At 39.0% G+C, this 24,425-nt stretch overlaps 1 protein-coding gene across 2 annotated transcripts in view; it reads right to left on the bottom strand.

The window, feature by feature from the left end:
* Nucleotides 1-2,881: 2,881 nt before the first annotated feature.
* CCDC81 (coiled-coil domain containing 81) overlaps nt 2,882-24,425 on the bottom strand; it is a 69,864-nt gene continuing 48,320 nt past the window's right edge. For both annotated transcript variants that reach the window (XM_053561863.1, XM_053561864.1), the window contains 5 exons: nt 23,992-24,164; nt 22,729-22,807; nt 22,310-22,530; nt 14,632-14,757; nt 2,882-3,478 (listed from right to left, as the gene is read on the bottom strand). In XM_053561863.1, coding sequence (XP_053417838.1) covers nt 3,337-3,478; nt 14,632-14,757; nt 22,310-22,530; nt 22,729-22,807; nt 23,992-24,164 — 741 coding nt within the window. In that variant the 3' untranslated portion in view covers nt 2,882-3,336. The remainder of the gene's footprint in view (nt 3,479-14,631; nt 14,758-22,309; nt 22,531-22,728; nt 22,808-23,991; nt 24,165-24,425) is intronic.

Genomic DNA, 24,425 nt, shown 5'->3' with positions numbered 1-24,425 from the left:
AAGAAGATGCAAAACATACCACTATAGAAAACTATCAAACCACAAAGAAAAACATCAAGAGAGAAAGAAAAAAATAAGGTATCTATAAAGCAACCAGAAAACAATAAATATAAAAATGGCAGTAGTCTTTACCTATCAATAATTACCTTGAATGTAAAAGGATTAAATTTTCCAATAAGAAGACATAGAGTGAAATTGAACCTTTATCACATATCATGTACAAAAATTACCTCACAATGGATTAAAGACATAAACATAAAATCTTAGCTTGTAAGACTACTAGGAGAAACCAAGGTGGGGGGATTATAAAACACAGGTCCAGAAAATAATTTTTTTTATTTGACCCCAAAAGTGCAGGCAACAAAAGCAAAAACAGACAATGAGATTACAAAGGTTTCTATCAACAAAGAAAGCAATTAACAGAGTAAAGAGACAACCTCCAGATTGGGAGAAATATTTGCAAGCCATACATCTGATAAGGGATTAATATCCAGCATATATAAGGTACTCAAACAAATTTATAGAACGGAAACAAATAATCAATTAAGAAATGGGCAGCAGACTTGAATAGACATTTTTGAAAAGACATTTGCTAACGGATACCTGAAAAAATGTTCAATATCACTAATCATTAGATAGATACGAATTAAATCTATAATGAGAGATCACCTCATAGCTGTGAGAATGGCTATTATCAAAGAAAAGTGTTGGTGAAGCTGTGGAAAAAAGGAATCCTTATATATTGTTGGTAGGAATGTAAATTAGTACAGCCATTTTAGAAAATTATATGTAGGTTCCTAAAATACTAAAAATAAAATTACCATATGGATCCATCAATTCCACTTCTGGGTATTTGCCCAAAAGATTTGAAACAAATTGATCTTGAGAGGCACAACTACAACTTGGACTTTACCTAACAAATGCAAACAATGTAACTTAATCATCAGGACCCTCATATTAATCTGAAATGAAAAAAAATTGATCTGATAGAATTAAAAGGTAGAACAAAGGACACATGGATAAAATTGGGAGAACATTATGCTAAGTGAAATATGCCCAACACAGAAAAACTAATCCCACACCTTTTCATTTATGTGGCATCTAAAACAATGGAACTTGCAGGAGAAGAGTAAAATGATAGGGGCTGGGAGTGGGAGGAATGGGAGATGACAAAGAGTACAAAGCCTCAATTAATTAGGAAAAATAAGTTTGAACTTTTTTTGAGGTCTATTACACAATGTGGTGAATATTGCTAATAACCGAATACTGAACATTTTAATATAGCTAAGAAAATAAGTTTCAAATGTTCTCATCACAAAAATGTTAAATATTTGAGGTAATGGGTGTGTTAATAAGACAAATTTAATCATTCCACATTGTATTCAAAAATTCATAATATTGCTTTGTATCCCATAAATATATAAAACATAAAACTATAATTTGTCAGTATATAACTAAGAAATTTTAGGCTCAGCACCTGTAGCTCAGGGCGCCAGCCACAGACACTGGAGCTGGCGAGTTCGAATCCAGCTGGAGCCTGCCAAACAACAATGACAACTACAACCAAAAAATAGCCGGGCATTGTGGCGGGTGCCCTGTAGTCCCAGCTACTTGGAAGGCTGAAGCAAGAGAATTGCTTAAGCCCAAGAGTTGGAGGTTGCTGTGAGCTGTGACGCAAAAGCACTCTACCAAGGGTGACATAGTGAGACTCTGTCTCAAAAAAATAAAAAGAAAGAAAGAAATTTTAGTGTCAGTATTGCTACCAGAACTTATAGTAAATTATAAGTTCAGTTCAAAAAAAAAAAAAACAGTTAAATCTGTTAAGTTAAATCTGTTCGCACAAACATATCACAATTGCACAATTGCCTTTTTGGCGGGGAGCAGGGTGGTTTTTGGCCAGGGCTGGGTTTGAACCTGCCACCTCTGGCATATGGGACTGGTGCCCCACTCCTTTGAGCCACAGGCACCACCTGCTTAATATTTTTTCAATAGTGCAGAAGTCTGTATTTTTTGAAATGTTAATACAACACGGTTACAGTGATGTATTATATATTAGAGACAGAGAAATAGTCCAAGGGTGCAGCCCATGCAGATTCAGACAGGTTAGGCAGTCCTGGTGAAAGGCATAGTGCCTTAAATATTGGTTAATGAAGACTGGCCCTCTGTGGAGTAATTTTCTAAGGAAATGGAAGGAGGCAGAAATGTAGGCAGATTGGAGAAAAGTGCCAAAGAATTACAATCAGCAGGAATGCTTGTTTCCACGTTAGCAACAAAATATGTCCAATAGCAGCTTGAGTGAATATTTTTCCCATAACTATTCAGAGCTCAACACCTTCCTATTTTCTATTTGTGGTAGGCCAAAAGAAAGTTTAAACTTCACACATGTATTCCCGCATCTACCCTTGCTCATTTTCTAAAGAAGAGATATGGCAGGCAAAAACCAAATAGTCTAAAAGACTTTCTTGCTGGCTTTTGAATTTCAGAAATTCAGACTTTGCTCTACTCCATTTAACCTGGACTTGTCAGGTCAGAAAGAGGTAAAGGGTGAAGATACATGAAGAAAATTTTTGGTGAGAACACCCATACCTTAACTGACAGGTGAGTCCCTTTCAACAGCTCAAGAATGGATACAAGTGAAGTCATGAGAGAAGGTGGCACCGACCAGCCAGCCATGCTCCCTTCACAGTGCGTATTTATTTTCACAATAACCAGATGATGGAGGGGTACAAATGATTGGTCGGAGGTCACCAAGGGAATGCTGTCCCCTGAAGTCCCAACACACTCCCAGGAATATCAATTCTCAGACACAGGAAGCATAGCTCCTGAGGTAAACAGCCTAAGTGACCTCCATGATGGCCACACGTACAGCCCTCTGGTCAAGTCCAGGGTTTGGGTAGAAGGGGTAAAATTACCATTATGAATGTCATGCACAGTCAGGAGCTTAGAAAATATTTATTATGACACTATTCATTGTAGAGGGAAAAAGATGAAGTTTCATACACAAAATAACGGGGCATGGCAGAACCCGGCCAGCAGGACCACAGCAGTCAAAATAAAGCTTGGTGCACCCCATGGCAGGGGCTTCTAGCACTCAGGGCCATTCACACACCTTAACTGCCATCAGAGACAAGTGACGGGGGAGGGAGGCAGGAAGGGAGCACCTGCCCACGGAGATTCAATAAGGGTGAAGACGCAATAAAGCGTCAAATCCCAGCAATGATTTGTTTCTCTGAGGTACAAAGAAGCAGTTTCACAATCACCCCCAAACATGTAAAAGACAAAAAACAAAACACAACACAAAACACAACGTTCCCCAGGAAACTTCAGACTCGAGTTCTACACGAGCAGCCGGGAGCCATGCAGGAACCTGTTCAGCGGCCACAGGTTGCTCTCACCCACATTGGAGGTGCGCCTCTGGCACTGCTTGCAACGCCGGTAATTCTTGCATTGATCCAGGAGGAACAGCTTGTCCGAAGCCCTGAGGAGAGGAGAGGAGGGGACAGCAAGAGCGTCATCGGCAGGTGTGCCTGAGTCCCTGACAGCCCAGCTCACAAGCCAGTGCGTGGAGAGGGGTACAAAAGAAAAGTAACCCAGTCTCTGTTCTTAGGACATGTTCACCCCCTGTGTTCTCTGCTTGCCCCACCCTGGCATTTCCCATCTGCAAACTCCTCTATCTCTTTGTTCTTCACTAAGTATAAGGCCTGGACTTAGACTCTCCCCACAGTCTGACCCTAGGTGCACCTTCCCAACCACCAGCCACCCAAGTCCAAGGAGAGCACAGAACTTGCCCGGGTCACGCAGCCCCATGAAGTGGCTCCCAAGCCTCTTGGTGGGTGACCTCTATTCCTTTGAGAGGGAGATCAAACCACTACCATTAACTGCTGGTGAACAGTTAAGTGCCAGCAGGCAGTTAAGAGTAGATGTGCGATGAAAAGGCCCAGAACCTCCTGAGAGTTAAGGGCAGGACAGGGAATGGAGACAAAGAGGAAGAAAAAGAAAACCTGAAGCAGAGATGAAGGAACAGCAGTGACTGATGCTCCCCTCAGGTAATTGTCCTTGGTTATTTAAGACAGTCCCCGGTGTGCTCTCTTACCCCATCAAAATTTCTACATGGGTGAAATTTTGTAAAAGGAAGAATAAAAGAAAGGAGAAGAAAGGGAGAGGATGGAGAGAGAAGGATGAGGAGGGAGGAGAGGGAAGGGAAGATGGAGGAGGGAGGAGAGGCGAAGAAGGCATATCGGAGCAGTCTTAAAAAGAAAAAGAATAGAGGCCTAAGAGAGAAAGATGGCGGTTGAGTATCAGCTTCCCTGCATTGGGGACTGTGAGTCTGGGGAGATAAGACTCCAGGCATCTCTGGCTGGTGGGATCTGCCTATAATCATCCCTTTGAGGATACAGGGAGTCAGCAAAAGACTTCTGGACCCCAAGAGGAGGACAAAAACAGTGGAAAACTGCCAAGTGGTTGCGTGTCTTGGATCAGTCTAATACCGCCAGCAGCTATAAGTACAGTAGCAGCGAGACTGCAAACCAGAAAGGCCTTACCTGAGAACTGTTTTGGAGTTTTTGGACTTGGCACTCAGTTGAACTCCCTTGGGTAGAGCTTGAGCAGGAATGTGGAGAACTTAGGGCACTGTCTAGGGCCCCAGACTGAGCCGCTGAGCCAGACAGAGCTAATAGTGCTTGGCTGTGGGCCACAGGGAGCCATTGTGACAGAACTGCTCTGGCAAGATCCACCCTCAGGGTCACATACCAAGGATCGGGCAGGAGCTGGTAACCTAGTGACGGAGCAGCCTAAAGGTGGGGACTAAGCCGCCTTACAGCCCTAGCCCTCAGAGACAGAGTGAGACTGGTTTTGGAACATAGGTCCACAGGCACAGGAACTTAAAGAACAAGAGGAAATGAAAGGAAAATTAGAGCCAGAAAACAGATAAAAGAAATCACTCATGAGGAAGAATCAGCAGAAAACTCCAGGCAACATAAAGAACCAGTCCAGAACAACCCCGCCAATGGACCATGAGGTAGCTACTGCAGAGGATTCCACCTATAAAGAAATGTTACGAATGACAGAAAGGGAATTTAGAATACACATGATGAAAACAATGAAAGAAATGATGGAAACAATGAAGGAAACTGCTAACAAAGGAGAAAATAACCAAAAGGAAATCCAAAAACAGAATCAAATAAGAGATGAATGATATGAAGAATATAAAAAGGATATAGCAGAGCTGAAGGAACTGAAACAGTCAATTAAGGAACTTAAAGATGCAATGGAAAGTATCAGCAACAGGTTAGACCATGCAGAAGAAAGAATTTCAGAAGTAGAAGACAAAGTTCTTGAGATAACTCAGATAGTAAAAGAGGCAGAAAAGAAGAGAGAGAAGGCAGAACGTTCAGTGTCAGAATTATGGGACTTTATGAAGCATTCCAACATATGAATTCCAAAAACGGAAGAAGAATGCCCCAGAAGAATGGAAGCCATACTAGAGAATATTATCAATGAAAATTTCCCAAATATCACCAAAGATTCCAACACACTGCTTTCAGAGGGATATCGGACCTCAGGTCACCTCAACTCTAACCGAGTTTCTCCAAGACACATTGTGATGAACCTGTCCAAAGTCAAGACAAAAGAAAAGATTCTACAAGCTGCCAGGAGTAAGCGACAGTAGACCTACAAGGGCAAGTCCATCAGAGTGACCACAGACTTCTCTAATGAAACTTTCCAAGCAAGAAGACAATGGTCATCTACCTTTAATCTACTTAAACAGAACAATTTCCAGCCCAGAATTCTGTACCCTGCTAAGCTAAGCTTTAAAATTGACAAAAAATCAAATCATTTATGGCTATACAAACATTGAGGAAATTCGCCACAACAAGACCAGCTCTACAGGAAATACTTCAACCTGTTCTACACACTGACCATCACAATGGATCAGCAGCAAAGTAAGAACTCAGAAATTAAAGGACAGAACCAAACCTCTACACTGATGCAAAAGATAAAACTAAGCAATGGACTCTCACAAAATAAGATGAATAGAACACTACCACACTTATCCATTATCTCAATAAATAGTAATGGCTTGAATTCCCCACTGAAGAGACATAGATTGGCTGACTGGATTAAAAAACACAAGCCATCCATTTGCTGTCTGCAAGAAACACACCTGGGTTCAAAACACAAATTAAAACTCTGAGTCAAGGGGTGGAACACAATTTTTCAGGCAAATGGAATTCAGAACAAAAGAGGAGTTGCCATCTTATTTTCAGATACATGAGGATTTAAAGCAACTAAAGTCAAAAAAGACAAAAATGGTCACTTTATATTGGTCAAGGGAAAAATACAACAAGAAGACATTTCAATTCTAAATATTTATGCACCCAATTTAAATGATCCCAGATTGTTGAAACAGACCTTACTCAGTATGAGCAATATGATATCCGATAATACCATAACAACAGGGGACTTTAACACTCCTCTTACTGAGCTGGACAGATCCTCTAAACAGAAATTAAACAAAGATAAAAGAGATTTAAATGAGACCCTAGAACAACAGTGCTTGATAGACGCATATAAAACACTCCATCCCAAAGATAAAGAATATACATTCTTCTCATCACCCCGTGGAACATTCTCCAAAATTGATCATATCCTGGGACACAAAACAAATATCAACAGAATCAAAAGAATTGAAATTTTACCTTGTATCTTCTCAGACCATAAGGCACTAAAGGTGGAACTCAACTCTAAAACACTCGACCCCACACAAAGGCATGGAAATTAAACAATCTTCTGTTGAATAACAGATGGGTGCAGGAAGAAATAAAACAGGAAATCATTAACTTCCTTGAGCATAACAACAATGAAGACAAAAGCTACCAAAACTTGTGGGATACTGCAAAAGCAGTTTTGAGAGGAAAATTCATCGCTTTAGATGCCTACATTCGAAAAACAGAAAAAGAGTGCATCAACAAACTCAAAAGCCATCTTATGGAATTGGAAAAAGAAGAACAATCTAAGCCTAAACTCAGTAGAAGAAAAGAAATATCCAGAATCAAATCAGAGATCAATGAAATTGAAAACAAAAGAATCATTCAGAAAATTAATGAAACAAGGAGTTGGTTTTTTGAAAAATAAATAAAATAGATAAACCATTGGCCAGACTAATGAGAAATAGAAAAGTAAAATCTCTAATGACCTCAATCAGAAATGGTAAAGGGGGGTGGTGCCTGTGGCTCAGTCGGTAAGGCGCCAGCCCCATATACCGAGGGTGGCGGGTTCAAACCCGGCCCCGGCCAAACTGCAACCAAAAAATAGCCGGGCGTTGTGGCGGGCGCCTGTAGTCCCAGCTACTCGGGAGGCTGAGGCAAGAGAATCACTTAAGCCCAGGAATTGCAGGATGCTGTGAGCTGTGTGAGGCCACAGCACTCTACAGAGGGCCATAAAGTGAGACTCTTTCTCTACAAAAAAAAAAAAAAAGAAATGGTAAAGGGAATATAACAACTGATCCCACAGAGATACAAGAGATCATCTCTGAATACTACCAGAAACTCTATGCCCAGAAATTTGACAATGTGGAGGAAATGGATCAATATTTGGAATCACACCCTCTCCCTAGACTTAGCCAGGAAGAAATAGAGCTCCTGAACAGACCAACTTCAAGCACTGAGATTAAAGAAACGATAAAAAAACCTTCCAACCAAAAAATGTCCTGGTCCAGATGGCTTCAGTCCAGAATTCTATCAAACCTTCAAGGAAGAGCTTATTCCTGTACTGCAGAAATTATTCCAAAAAATTGAGGAAGAAGGAATCTTCCCCAACACATTCTATGAAGCAAACATCACCCTAATACCAAAACCAGGAAAAGACCCAAACAAAAAGGAGAATTTCAGACCAATCTCACTCATGAATTAGATGCAAAAATTCTCAACAAAATCCTAGCCAATAGATTACAGCTTCTCATCAAAAAAGTCATGCATCATGATCAAGTAGGCTTCATCCCAGGGATCCAAGGCTGGTTTAACATACGCAAGTCTATAAACGTTATCCACCATATTAACAGAGGCAAAAATAAAGATCACATGATCCTCTCAATAGATGCAGAAAAAGCATTTGATAAAATCCAGCATCCTTTTCTAATTACAACACTGAAGAGTATAGGCATAGGTGGCACATTTCTAAAACTGATTGAAGCTATCTATGACAAACCCACAGCCAGTATTTTACTGAATGGGGTAAAACTGAAAGCTTTTCCTCTTAGAACTGGAACCAAACAAGGTTGTCCTCTGTCACCTTTACTATTCAACATAGTGCTGGAGTTCTAGCCAATACAATTAGGCAAGACAAGGAAATAAAGGGAATACAAATAGGAGCAGAGGAGGTCAAACTCTCCCTCTTTGCTGACGACATGATCTTATACTTAGAGAATCCCAAAGACTCAACCACAAGACTCCCAGAAGTCATCAAAAAATACAGTAATGTTCAGGATATAAAATCAATGTCCACAAGTCAGTAGCCTTTGTGTCCACCAATAACAGTCAAGATGAGAAGCTAAAGGACACAACTCCCTTCACCATAGTTTCAAAGAAAATGAAATACCTAGAAATATACCTAACAAAGGAGGTGAAGGACCACTATAAAGAAAACTATGAAATTCTCAGAAAGGAAACAGCAGAGGATATTAACAAATTGAAGAACATACCATGCTCATGGATGGGAAGAATCAACATTGTTAAAATGTCTATACTTCCCAAAGCAATCTACCTATTCAATGCCATTCCTATCAAAATACCAACATCGTACTTTCAAGATTTGGAAAAAATGATTGTGCGTTTTGTATGGAACCGGAAAAAACCCCGTATAGCTAAGGCAGTTCTCTGTAACAAAAATAAAGCTGGGGGCATCAGCATACCAGATTTTAGTCTGTACTACAAAGCCATAGTGCTCAAGACAGCGTGGTACTAGCACCAAAACAGAGACATAGACACTTGGAATCAAATTGAAAACCAAGAAATGAAACTAACATTTTACAACCACCTAATCTTTGATAAACCAAACAAGAACATACCTTGGGGGAAAGACTCCCTATTCAATAAATGGTGTTGGGAGAACTGGATGTCTACATGTCAAAGACTGAAACTAGACCCACACCTTTCCCCACTCACAAAAATTGATTCAAGATGGATAAAGGACTTAAATTTAAGGCATGAAACAATAAACATCCTCCAAGAAAGCATAGGAAAAACACTGGAAGATATTGGCCTGGGGAAAGACTTCATGAAGAAAACTGCCATGGCAATTGCAACAACAACAAAAATAAACAAATGGGACTTCATTAAACTGAAAAGCTTCTGTACAGCTAAGGAGACAATAACCAAAGCAAAGAGACAACCTACACCATGGGAAAGGATATTTGCATATTTTCAATCAGACAAAAGCTTGATAACTAGGATCTATAGAGAACTCAAATTAATCCACATTAAAAAAGCCAACAATCCCATATATCAATGGGCAAGAGACATGAATAGAACTTTCTCTAAAGACGACAGACAAATGGCTAACAAACACATGAAAAATGTTCATCATCTCTATATATTAGAGAAATGCAAATCAAAACCACCCTGAGATATCATCTAACCCCAGTGAGAATGGCCCACATCACAAAATCTCAAAACTGCAGATGCTGGCGTGGATGTGGAGAGAAGGGAACACTTTTACACTGCTGGTGGGACTGCAAACTAGTACAACCTTTCTGGAAGGAAGTATGGAGAAACCACAAAGCACTCAAGCTAGACCTCCCATTTGATCCTGCAATCCCATTACTGGGCATCTACCCAGAAGGAAAAAAATCCTTTTATCATAAGGACACTTGTACTAGACTGTTTATTGCAGCTCAATTTACAATCGCCAAAATGTGGAAACAGCCTAAATGCCCACCAACCCAGGAATGGATTAACAAGCTGTGGTATATGTATACCATGGAATACTATTCAGCCATTAAAAAAAATGGAGACTTTACATCCTTCGTATTAACCTGGATGGACGTGGAAGACATTATTCTTAGTAAAGCATCACAAGAATGGAGAAGCATGAATCCTATGTACTCAATTTTGATATGAAGACAATTAATGACAATTATGGTTATGGGGGGGAACAGAAAGAGGGAAGGAGGGAGGGGGTGGGGCCTTGGTGTGTGTCACACTTTATGGGGGCAAGACATGATTGCAAGAGGGACTTTAACAATTGCAATCAGTGTAACCTGGCTTATTATACCCTCAATGAATCCCCAACAATAAAAAAAATAATAATAAATAAATAAATAAATGAATGAATTTCAGACCAATCTCACTCATTAATATAGATGCAAATATTCTCAACAAAATCCTAGCAAATAGATTACAGCTTATCATCAAAAAAGTCATACATCATGATCAAGTAGGTTTCATCCCAGGGATGCAAGGGCTGGTTTAACATATGCAAGTCCATAAATGTTATCCACCATATTAACAGAGGCAAAAATAAAGATCATATGATCCTCTCAATAGATGCAGAAAAAGCACTTGATAAAATCCAGCATCCTTTTCTAATTAGAACACTGAAGAGTATAGGCATAGGTGGCACATTTCTAAAACTGATTGAAGCTATCTATGACAAACCCACAGCTAATATTTTACTGAATGGAGTAAAACTGAAAGCTTTTCCTCTTAGAACTGGAACCAGACAAGGTTGTCCTCTGTCACCTTTACTATTCAACATAGTGCTGGAAGTTCTAGCCAATACAATTAGGCAAGACAAGGAAATAAAGGGAATCCAAATGGGAGCAGAGGAGTTCAAACTCTCCCTCTTTGCTGACAATATAATCTTATACTTAGAGAATCCCAAAGACTCAACAGTAAGACTCCTAGAAGTCATCAAAAAATACATTAATGTTTCAGGATATAAAATCAATGTCCACAAGTCAGTAGCCTTTGTATAAGATAATAACAGTGAAGATGAGAAGCTAATTAAGGACACAACTCCCTTCACCATAGTTTCAAAGAAATTTAAATACCTAGGAATATACCTAACGAAGGAGGTGAAGTACCTCTATAAAGAAAACTATGAAATCCTCAGAAAGAAAATAGCAGAGGATATTAACAAATGGAAGAACATGCCATGCTCATGGATGGGAGAAATCAACATTGTTAAAATGTCTATCCTTCCCAAAGTAATCTTATTATTCGATGCCAATTGAATTTGTTATTTTCCTAGTAAAACACCAGTATGTACTTTCAAGATTTGGGAAAAACGATTCTGCATTTTGTGTAGAACCAGAAGAAACCCCGTATACCTAAGGCAGTTCTTAGTAATAAAAATAAAGCTGGGGGCATCAGCATACCAGATTTTAGGCTGTACTACAAAGCCATACTGGTCAAGACAGCATGGTACTGGCACAAAAACAGAGACATAGACACTTGGAATCAAATAGAAAACAAGAAATAAAACTAACATCTTACAACCACCTAATCTTCGATAAACCAAACAAGAACATACCTTGGGGGAAAGACTCCCTATTCAATAAATGGTGTTGGGAGAACTGGATATCCACATGTAAAAGACTAAAACTGGCCCACTCCTTTCCCCACTCACAAAAATTGATTCAAGATGGATAAAGGACTTAAATTTAAGGCATGAAACAATAAACATCCTGAAAGAAAGCATAGGAAAAACACTGGAAGATATCGGCCTGGGGAAAGACTTCATGAAGAAGACTGCCATGGCAATTGCAACAACAACAAAAATAAACAAATGGGACTTCATTAAACTGAAAAGCTTCTGTACAGCTAAGGAGACAACAACCAAAGCAAATAGACAACCTACACTATGGGGAAGCATATTTGCATATTTTGAATCAGACAAAAGCTTGATAACTAGGATCTATAGAGAATTCAAATTAATCCATATGAAAAAAGCCTGTGGCTCAAGGAGTAGGGCGCCAGTCCCATATGCCGGAGGTGGTGGGTTCAAACCCAGCCCCTGCCAAAAAAAAAAAGAAAGAAAGAAAAAAGCCAACAATCCCATATATCAATGGGCAAGAGACATGAATAGAACCTTCTCTAAAGAAGACAGATGAATGGCTAACAAACATATGAAAAAATGTTCATCATCCCTATCTATTAGAGAAATGCAAGTCAAAACCACCCTGAGATACCATCTAACCCCAGTGAGAATGGCCCACATCACAAAATCTCAAAATTGCAGATACTGGCGTGGATGTGGAGAAAAGGGAATACTTTTACACTGCTGGTGGGGCTGCAAACTAGTACAACCTTTCTGGAAGGAAGTATGGAGAAACCACAAAGCACTCAAGCTAGACCTCCCATTTGATCCTGCAATCCCATTACTGGGCATCTACCCAGAAGGAAAAAAATCCTTTTACCATAAGGACACTTGTACTAGACTGTTTATTGCAGCTCAATTCACAATCGCCAAAATGTGGAAACAGCCTAAATGCCCACCAACCCAGGAATGGATTAACAAGCTGTGGTATATGTATACCATGGAATACTATTCAGCTATTAAAAAAAAATGGAGACTTTACATCCTTCATATTAACCTGGATGGAAATGGAAGACACTGTTCTTAGTAAAGCATCACAAGAATGGAGAAGCATGAATCCTATGTACTCAATTTTGATATGGGGACAATTAACGACAATTAAGGTCATGGGGGGGAGGAAAAGCAGAGAGAGGGAAGGAGGGAGGCGGGTGGGGCCTTGGTGTGTGCCACAACTTCTGGGGGCAAGACATGATTGCAAGAGGGACTTTACCTAACAAATGCAATCAGTGTAACCTGGCTTATTGTACCCTCAATGAATCCCCAACAATAATAATAATAATTAATCAACAAAAAAAAAGAAAAAGAACAAAACTTGCAAGTGAGCAGGGAAGACCAACCTAACTTGCCTTGGTGACTGGACAGAGTATCACATACTAACTGTAAACATGTGAATCTCATTTTGGCTTTTGCTTTTTGCCAACTGATTCCTTTTTCCTACCTGCTTCCTGTTTGAGTCCCTGCCCACACATGACCTAAGTCTTCAGGCAATAGATTATTTCCTGTGTCTCCTCTGTCTTTTACCAACCTACTGACCAAGCATGCTTTCTAAAGCCAAATAAAATCTCCCTGGCATTAAAATCTCACTACCCTTTACCCGCTTTCCCATAACACCAAGAAAATGGCTTGAAACCAAGTCCTTTTTCTACTCGTCTTCTCTAAACTAAATGACCTATGCTGCTCCTCTGGGACCTGTTTCCCACAAGATCTCTCATACTTTCATTGTCACAAATATGGCTTTACCCATTAGAAAGACAGGTAAAGAAAAGGGGAAGTTATAAATCAAGATCCATTATAACAAATTTTATCTATGATAAAAATTAGCTGATAATTGGCTATTTCAGCTATTATTCTGGTATAATCATATTTTAATAATTTAATTGTATAGACTTGGTGTCACTCATCAAAAAAGAAATTTTGTGGGGCAGCACCTGTGGCTCAAAGGAGTAGGGTGCTGGCCCCATATGCTGGAGGTGGCAGGTTCAAACCCAGCCCTGGCCAAAAACTGCAAAAAAAAAGAAAAAATTTTTTAAAAACAGTCTCACTCTGTCACTTGGGCTAGAGTACAGTGGTGTCATCATAGCTCACTGCAACCTCAAGCTCCTGGGCTCAAGCAATCCTCCTGCCTCAGCCTCCCATGTGGCTGGGACTACAGGTGTGCACCACTACTCCCAGATAATTTTTCTAATTTTTTGTAGAGATGGGATCTCACTTTTACTCTTTCTCAGGCTGGTCTCAAACTGCTGGCCTCAAGCAATCCTCCTACCTCAGACTCCCAAAGTGCTAGGATTATAGGTGGGAGCCACTGTGCCCAGCCTCATTCACAAAATTTTTAACATTCAGTGAAATTATAACTTACTTTTGTAAAGTATTTTAATTTTTCAAAGTATAATACTTTCCCATGTCTTTATTTGATCCCTAGAATTCCTGTATTAGCTTGGTCATGCAAGTGTTTACTTTCCCATTTTACAAATAAGGAAAATAAGAAAAAGATTAGCCTCCTCTCTGAAGTTATTGGGAATTATCAAAACCATAACTAAAGCCCAAATTCCCTGACTCAGGGTTGTAAAACACACAGCTGAGGAGAGGGGGCAAGGATATAATGATGTTTCAGACAAATGTTCCTGATTGGTTCCATAATGGCTACCTCACTTTTCCAACTGTCAATCTTACCCACAACCCCTTAACCTTGTTCTTAAATGGCCATTCACTAAGCCTTAGAAGTGTTCAGTGCTAAACCACTCTCCCCACTTCCAAATAATTACTTCCAAAGAGAATCCTCATCTTCATAAAAAAGAAGAGAAAGCTGCCCTGAACAAAGGCAAAGAGAGCGGTTGGTCAACAGCATCCAACACAGCATTCTCCACGCCCGTGTCCATAACAGACATTTCTAATCAATCACAGCAGAATCCCCACTGAACACAGAAGTGTTTTCTCCACAGAGTTCTCCAGGGATACAACCTATCTGCATCCCAAGATTTGAGGAAAGTGAACAAGAAACAGGGATTTTCTTGGCAAACAAAGAACTTTGGCCATTACCGCTCGAAAGCCTTCTCCTCCTGGTCCCGCTGTTTCTTCATTGCTACACTCCTTTCCCAGTCCTCCTGTAAGCATTGATTCATTCTGTTCACTCGTTCTAGCTCAGTAATTTTGTCTGCTAAGTACCTAGAAAGAAAAAGACAGTCTGACTCCATTGATTACACTTGGAAGAGCACGCATCAACCTTTGGAGGCCCGTTTCTTGTTACATGAAAAAGAAAATTTCTAGTTTTGTTCACTGTTCTCTGGAATATACTAAAAGGCACAATCACTGTGAAAGCATGGTAAAACTCCTAGCTCTCGATAATTTATGGGTTTAGGACCTTTCATCTTCAATCCTGATTTAATTTAGCAGGATAATATTCTTTTTCCAATTAACAACTTCAGCCTCCAAAGCCATTAATTCCCCTTGAGGCTAATTTGACTCATCTGAAGAATAATCCCAAATGGATTTTCTATTCAGAATGCTTCTCTCCTTTTATTCTCAACTGTCAATACCCAGCCTACAAGTTGCTGCAAGCATTTTGTAAGACAAAATAGACATACAAATGAAAGTCTAGAAAAGGGAAAAGAAACAAAGGTGACTAAACAAGAGAAAAGAAAATTGAGAAAAGGATTATATAACATTGTGAAGGAGACAAGGAACAAAAGTAGGAGTGTTTGGGGAAGGCCATGTCATTAGGGAAGTGACTACAATATATCATTTCGCTTTAAGTACAGTGCTTCAATATTCCTGGTGTTGTGCACCTGTTACTGGTCTCCAAACACACCATCACTACCTTTGTGAATCACCTTAAGCCTGGTTCAAATTATTTATTTCTTGCCAAACTGAAACTTTACTATCGACTCTGGAAGAAGCTTCAAAATGTGATGGTTGATTCAGCCTTCTCTAAAGGGCTTTATGTTACAAGTAGCAACAGCCGCCACGTGTTAGGATCCTCCAATAAAAATCAATCATGTCCTCCATACTGGTTAACTTTTTCCTCATAAAAAAGGTAGCTACTTTTTCACCTAACAAGCATTGATTCAATAGCTATTGTGCAGTTATTATAAAGATTAAATGATACACTAAACAGAAAATGCTGTCTGTCAAATAATGAGAGCTCAATGATTGAATGCAAACTGTTACAGTAGATTCTATCTGTAAGTTGACCATCCAAGGGACTATAACAAACTAGTCAACTTACAGAGGTGGTCAACAGAAGGAACCAAGCCTACCAATACATCCATGTGGTGCGTGTCCAATCTATGAAAATTCGGTCAACTTAAGGAGGTAGTCAATATAGGGAGGTGGTCAAAAATACAGGTTCTCCTGTATTTTTTATCACCTTTTTTTAAAGTTTTTTTTTTAATTGTGGTAAGAGAAAAATACGTAACAAATTTACCATCTTAACCATTTCTACATGTATAGTTATGTGGTGTTAAGTATATTCACCTTATTGTCCAACCAATGTCCCAAGCACCTTCATCTTATAAACCTACACCTCTTAAATAACTTTCCATTTCTCCCACCTCTAGCCTCTGGCACCTACCAATCTACTCTTTGCTTCTGTGATTTAGACTTTTCTAGATACTTTACATAAGTGGAATCTTACAGTATTTATCTTTTTGTGACTGGCTTATTTCATTTAACATAATGTCCTCAAGGTTCATCTATGGTGTAGCATGTCTTGGAATTTTTTCCTTTTTAGGGCTGAATAATAAATCCATGTACATTATACATATACCACATTTTGTTTATCCATTTATCCATCAGTGGACATTTGGGTTGCTTCTATTTCTTGACTACTGTAAATAGTGCTGCTATGAACATCTATGTGCAGATATCTCTTTGATACCCTGCTTTTGATTCTTTTGGATACAAACAAATCCACAAGGGGAATTACTAGGTCATATGTGATGTGGTTTGGATATTTGGCACCTCCAAATTTCAGGTTGAACTTTGATTCCTAGAGTTGGATGTGGAGCCTGGGTCATAGGGGCAGCTCCCTCATGAATGGCTTGGTTCCCTCCCCAGTATAGCGAATGAGTTCTCATTTTGTTAGTTCACACAAGAAGTGGTTGTTTAAAAGAGCCTGAGGCCACCTTCTCCCTCTGTCACCATGTAACACATCTGCTTTCCCTTTGCCTCACACCTTGATTGGGAGCTCCCTGAAGACCTCACCAGAACCAAATGCTGGCACAGTGCTTCTTGTACAGCCTATAGAACTATAAGCAACCTCTTTTCTTTATAAAGTATCCAGTCTCAGTATTCCATTACAGCATTTGCAAAATTAACTAATAAAATATAACAGGGTCTAATTTTAATGCTTGAAGCATCACCATTCTGTTGTCCATGGAAGTTGTACCATTTCACTTTCCCACCAGTCATGCACAAGGGTTTCTACTTTTCCACATCCTCACCAACACTTGTTATTTTTTTTAATAGTAGTCATCCTAATGGATGTGACATGGTATCTCACTCATTAGTGATGTTAAGCACTTTTCACATTCTTCTTGGCCATTATTATATGAGGAGAGGTAAAAATTCATTTTAATTTAAATACCTAAAAAGTAAGAAAATGAGCTGGGCCTGGGACAGGTGGCAGCTAGCATTCTCACAACACTGATAAGAAGAAAATTGCTAAACCTTTTTAGAAATTTGACTGTCTATATCTGGTAATATTAGAAATGTACCATGTGCTTAACCTAGCAATCTCACCTTTAGGAATTTATCTTATAGAAACCAAAGAACCAACACAAAGAATATTTAATGTAGAATTGTTATAATAGCAAAATACCACTTATCTGGAAACAAAGAGAATGTTCATCAACAGTGCAAAAGTTAAATTTAGTACCTCCATGTTATAGATATTATGCAGCTATTTAAAAAGAGCAAATGTGGTATTAATGTACTGACTTGGATATATGACATATAATGACACATAATTGTGTTAAAGAAAGACTAGATTGCAGAGTAAGATACAAGACTGCATGGACTTACAGTGGAAGGAAAAATATAAATGTGCATATTGTTTAAATGAAAAAAATTGGGGAAGTATAAGAAAAATGAAAAGGCAATATATTAACATCAGCTACTCAATGGGAGAATTGTTAACTTTTTTAAAATATCTCCACCAATTGCCTTATTTCAGTGAGCATGAATTATTTTTTAAAAAATATGTACTTATAATCATATAAAAATCATGAAATACTTAGGAATATTTAAAAATGTATGGGCAAGACCTGTATACTTAATAAAATTAGAAACAGAAATTAAAGACCAAAATAAATGGAGATGTATGCCATGATCATACATTGGAAAACTCAAAAAAAAAAAAAATTACTGTAAGAAAACAAACTGAACACCGATTACTTAGGGCAACGGTTCTCAGCCTGTGGTTCGCAACCCACTGGCAGTGTATTGAAGGGCCACGGCATTAGGAAGGTTGAAAACCACTGCTTAGGGGAATGAGATTATAACTGGCCCCATCCCCTAGCTTGTTTCCATTTTTACCTACACTTCTTTAACAAGCATATATTACTTTTATGATTAAAGAAAATTATCTACCAGCAGCAAAAAATAAATAAATAAATAAAAGCTCAAAAGTTCAAAGAAAAAAAGAGTAAACCAAGTATAATTGCTTAGGTCTGTCTAGATCACACTGACTAAATGATCCCCTCTGAAAGAAAGTGGCCTTCTATTTGCCACAGGAAGACCTAAGATCCAGATCCATTTTGAGATGGACCATAGAAAAGGTAAGGGAATTGAAAAGATAAGGGAAATGGGGAATGAAATAACCCATAAAGAATCTAAAAACAGGAATCACAGATCTGACCAGTTCCAAAATGGCGATCTATGACCAGAGCTCCAAAAAAGGAGATAACTAAGTAAAGATCACAGTTCAGAAATGTTCAGGGCTTTACAGCTTCCAAAAATGTTTTCACATACATAATTTAATGCATAATTTAATTCTCACAGTAAGGATAAGCAGGGCAGGTGTGATTATCCTTACTTAATATATGAGGAAATGAAGATTCAGAAACTTTAGGTATAATCTGGCCCAGGTTATAAAACCAGTAACAGAATACTAGAAAGTAACAGAATTTAACCTTCCTGATTTCAAGTTTAGGGAATCATCTAGAGAAGCTAATGGCTAAAAGCAGAAGAAGAAGCTGCAAAAATCTCAGCTATAAATGTAAAGGGTCCCAGACTTGGCTATGAAAAGACAGAACCACTGTGAGTCAAGTAACCACTGTCTGAGTACTATAAAACAGAAGCTAAAAGGAAGCCAAGTGCTTTTGCAAGAGAATAAATATTTTATTCAAAAACAAAATCAATGGGAAAGACATCTTCTTAGGCATGTTTAGACTTTATAAATATATTACATAAAGGACATGTAGATAGAAAATGCAAGGAGATTTCAAAACTCAATAAGAAAATAACTCAAAAAACTGAGCAAAAAATTTGAACAGACACTTCAGACATTTAACCTAAGAAGATACACAGATGGCAAATAAGCACATGAAATGGTGTTCAACATTATTAGTCATTAGATAAATGCAAATTAAAGCATGAGATACCACTATACCCCTTTCAGACAGCTAAAATTAGAAACACCGACCATATAAAGTGTTGGCAAGAATGGGGAAGACTAGAACTCTCATACACTCTTGGTTGGGAATTATAAAATAGTACAACCACTTTGGAAAACACGTCAGCACTTTCTTTCAGAGTTAAATACAGACCTATCATACGATCCAGCCACACCATTCCTAAGTATTTACCCAAGACAAAAGGCACTATAAGTTCTTACAAAGACATACAAATGTTCAAAGTAGCTTTATTTATAATAGCTAAAAACCAGAAATAGCCCAAATGTCCAGCAAAAGATGAAGTATGGTATATCTATTACTGGAATGTTACTCAGCAATAGAAAGAAGTATTGTTAAACACAATAATATGAATGAATTTGAGTGAAAAAAGCCAGACACAAATGAATACTGTATGATTTCATTTATATAAAACTCTAGTAAATGCAAACTAATCTACAGTGACAGAAGGCAGATCAGTGGTTGCTTAAGGATAGGGGATCAGGAAGGAGTGAAGGAGGAATTATGAAGATACACAAGAAAACTTTTAGGGATGATGGGATATGTTCACCATCTTGACTACGATAATGATTTCATACATGGGTGCACATATATGTCAAAATTTATCAACTTAAACACCTGCAATTTATTACATGTCAATTATACATCAGTAAAGGTGTAATTTTAATTAAAGAACAAAGTAAAATTCAGTAGAAGAGGTATACCTTTCCTCAGGCATGTTATGCTTTCAGAAAACTTCATGGGCTACAACTAGCTCCCCTCTCCACTAACAAAATGCACACAGAACTTTTTAGAATTATTAGATTATAAACTTTTATCTTCAAGCAGTATATCTTATAATTTCAAACCCAAAAACTCTGTTGAAAATAAAATAGCATGGTTAAGAGGAAAACTATAGCAAATTTTCATAGAGTCTCAGAATCACAGCATAGGAGGTAGATTCAAAGTCCTGGGCATAATCTCATACCAAGCCACTTCCAGCTACCTATGTGCTATGATTGAAAATAGGGCTCCGCCTCTTCACCCCACTGTACTTTGCCTGGGTGTTCACTCACAGCAGTTATACCACGATGCCATTGTCCTACACAGATTGAGAGCCCACTGTTGCCTTTCTGGCAAATGCTTTTTTATCCTCTTGAAAAATCTTTTAGCACCATCTATACTAGGTAAAATGCTTAAAATCACTCAGACTTAATGTCCTGAGATAAGTAGAGTGAGTAAATCATTATCTATAGAGAAGTCAGACCTAATAGAGAATAATTATATCAATTTATCAACCAGAAAAATGTTCTTATGATGGCAATAGCTACCCTCGACTGAGCACTTACTCTAAGGCAGGCACTGTGCTAGCTATCAACAAGGACTAATTTAATCCTCAACCACCCAGAAGAAGGTCTGGTATTATCCCTAATAACTGTTAAGGAAACTAACCCTCTCACAGGTATGGAAGCTGCTTAATATCACACAACTTGTAAAATGGCAGAGCCACACTGACCAATCAGAAAGGATACTACTGAATGTGAGCGTGGAGGCCTCAGGAATTCATCCTTTAGGTGAAAGATCATGGAGAGGTGGGATCAGTCTCAGTACATCGCCCTTGATAGAGTGCTGTGGCATCACAGCTCACAGCAAACTCAAAATCTTGGGCTTAAGCGATTCTCTTGCCTCAGTCTCCCAAGTAGCTGGGACTATAGGCATCCGGCACAATGCCCAGCTATTTTTTTGGTTGCAGTTGTCATTGTTTAGCAGGCCTGGGTCAGGTTTGAACCCGCCAGCTTTGGTGTGTGGGGCTGGCACCCTACTCACTGAGCTACAGGCACCGAGCCAACATTTACAAAATTTTAATAAAATAACTTTTTACCAGCTCAGTGCCTGTAGCACAGTAGTTATGGAGCCAGCCATATACACCAAGGGTGGAGGGTTTGAACCCGGCCTGGGCCAGCTAAACAACTGCAACCAAAAAATAGCCAGGTGTTGTGGCGGGCGCCTATAGTCTCAGCTACTTGGGAGGCTAAGGCAAGAGAATCGCTTAAGCCCAAGAGTTGGAGGTTGCTGTGAGCTGTGATGCCATGGCACGCCAGGGTGACATAGTGAGACTCTGTCTCAAAAAATAATAATAAAAATAACTTTTTATCATTTATAAGTATAACTGCCTTCTAAATAGAGTTGCTTCCTTTGAAAAGAAGCCTTTTTGGAATTCTTAGTGATTTTGGCTTATCAAGGATCTGAAAATTACTGAACACCTACAGAGAGAAAACTGAAGTTCTTCGTGACTATGTTAAGTAGAGACAAAAAGCAGAAGATAAGGAAGATGGAAAGAATAGAAAAGAACCATGAAGCTGCAAGGCTGACAGCAAGCTGAGACCTTTAAAAATTCCCCATTGGTGGGTGGTCAACTGGATGTTTTAAAAAACTAGATATCTGACGTTTGAATTTGAAGGTGTTTTCACTGATATGGTATCAAGTCCTCCCTCCTCAGCCTACCTCACCACCTTCACCAACCCTCTCACCAACAATCATCAGTAAAACTCACAACATGCAGATTCTTTGAAGGATGGGAGTATGGTGAAAGTTGAGAATGGGCCCAAGTTTCATGCCTGGGCCTACTTGAGCAAGGAGACCACATTTGTGGTTCACATTGTTGCCAATAGATAGTGCTGGTATGGGCAACTCATTTTAAGAGGTTGTACTGTGAAGGGAAGGAAAAGTCTGGAGGGGGAAATGGCATGAAGAGAGGTTTATAAAAATTCATTTCTTAACTTTTTATTCATAGGATAAATCTGGAGGATAAAATGAGAAGGAGCATATAATGAGTTTAGAACAGTGTTTTATACAAGTAACTCAATTGTTAGCTGTCTTTCACTTCTCTGCCTTTGCATGAGAAAGCCACAAAGAGACAGAGCGAGAAAACCATTGTGACAAAAATGTGTCAAATGGTCTATGAAGCGAGTGTATGATGCCCCGTGATCATATCAATGTATACAGTTATGATTTAATAAAAAAAAAAAAAGAGAAAGCGGGGTGACTGGGATAGCTGAGCCGAGAAGGAGAGGAGGAGGAGGGAAAGAGATCGGCAGTCTCCTTACTCTTTTCGTGTCCTCTGAATCATCTGCAGCTCCTGCCTCTGGTCCACCAGCTGGTGCAGAATGGCTTTCCTCTTGCGGCCGGCAGCTGTCTCCATCTGGTGTTTCATATAATCCTGGGCTCGCTTTCGCTTTTCCACCACCGGCTCACCCTCATCCTTACCAAAAATGGGCTCTGAGGAGTCTGGCTCAAACACGGGGAGCCGGATGGGTTTGTTTCTTATCTGAAACAGGGACACACACAATGCACGTTATCATTCTACCAGGGAATAAACTTTATGCACAACTCCGTAACATAGTAAAATACTAATACTTTACAGGAAGGAACAAAGGGCTCAAAAACGACCAAATGCAAAACACGTAAGAGTGTTCATAACTTGTCAGTATTCACATATAGAATGTTATAATAATTGTTCCCTTACCTGTGCATCCAAAGCTCTCTTGTAACACTGTGTTTCTTCCATCCTATCTTTTAAATATTTGGCTCTTTGTGCAGCAAGTCTGGCAGTTAAGAAAGGGAGAAGGTGGAGGCATAGTTTTACAGAGGCTTTAGTAACACAGATTAAAATCAAAACATGTTTACTAAGTATTAATAGAGAGCGTGTTTCGTTCTGGGAGCTTCCATTTTAAGAAAGAAAATAGTTCAAATCCACAGGCCAGTGAACAAGGAAGTGGTGAACACGGGTCAGACAGCACAGACACAAGCAGGTGACCAACTGTATTGTCCAAATGCACTACCACTAAAACAGCAGACACCACCACCCCACCCCACCATCACCTGTTCTCTTAAAAATCCAGGTAAGAAAGCAGAAAATGACTATTCATTCTACAAACTGATTCATTGTCAGATTTATTTTTAAGAAAAGTAATATATCCTGTTATAAATTATGGTTCTATTATATGCAACCTCCAGAGAACCCATATGATCTGCCAAGGGCATACAATGGAATGTATATGTTTTATTGAAATATACATTTTTGGTCTCAGAAACTAGCTTCTTGTTATGGGAGTCTCTGCTCACACTACAGTAGCCTCCACAATTGCTCTCCTGACCTCAGTAGCAGAAACATGGGCCCCCGTGGGTATATATGAATTCCATGGCCCTGATTCAATCCCAGGCTTCAGATAACGCAATCAGGGCCAAGCACATTCACTCCTAAAACTTTGGAATTGAGATTAACATTCTCTAAATTTGAGCTGGAATAAAGACAATGTCAACTAAGGAGCTGTGGGTACAGACAGAGGGAAAGCCAGTCTACATGGCTTCTCAGTCCCTGGTTCCAGGCCCTCCTACGTTCCCTGTACATAGGGCAGCCTTCAGTTCCATGGGGCACCACTATGTACTTACAATAAAGCCTCAGTGTTGCCATGAGGTCATCTAAACATCTAATAGCTGGGAACAATGCCTGCTCAAGACAAATCCCTTCCTCCATCTAATAATATTGCTGATTGCAAAACAATGCAAAATGAGACTCCATGGTAATTATAGATTGGCACTCATTACTATAATAATAATTTTAGGGATGACAGTTTTTTCGTTTCTCTATACTGACTGCTGAGTTACTTTGCCCAGTTGGTTACAGTGGTGCTAACAAAACTACCAGTGTCAATTCAATCCTACATGGAAATTAACTTCACATGAAAATTCCAAATCCATTTTTCAGAGAATGTCTAGCTGAACTCACTCCTCTGTGAGTTGCACTTGTTCCAGGCGGTCCATCAATTCTCTGTTTTCTCTCTGCTTTATTTCCTTTTCTCGTCTGTTATCCATTTGTTTCAGGAGACTTTGAGAATATTTCTCTTGCTTAAAAGCATTAAGCTCAGGACTGAGTGACCGTTTATCAAATAGACAGGATTTCTAGAATAAAAAAGAAGCAATTTATTCATGATTGAATACCAAAAGACAAAAGTTAATAATTCTGAGGACTAAAATCAATCAGAAAATATTTCTTAATTGCTAATATTTGCCCAGCCCCCAACACACTGACCAACCAATGTTGAGGAAAGCCAGAGTAGTATGAGTGTGTTCAAGGATGAAGCTCAGCTGAACTGACCAGAGCCCCACGTCTGAGGCAGAGATGAAAAAGTAGGTCCTGAGTTAGCACTTACAACATCCACA

Source organism: Nycticebus coucang, chromosome 14 (assembly GCF_027406575.1).
Source record: "Nycticebus coucang isolate mNycCou1 chromosome 14, mNycCou1.pri, whole genome shotgun sequence".
Taxonomy (NCBI): Eukaryota; Metazoa; Chordata; class Mammalia; order Primates; family Lorisidae; genus Nycticebus; species Nycticebus coucang.
The sequence above is the reverse complement of the archived record's forward strand: the minus strand, read 5'-3'. Positions and strand labels throughout refer to the sequence as shown.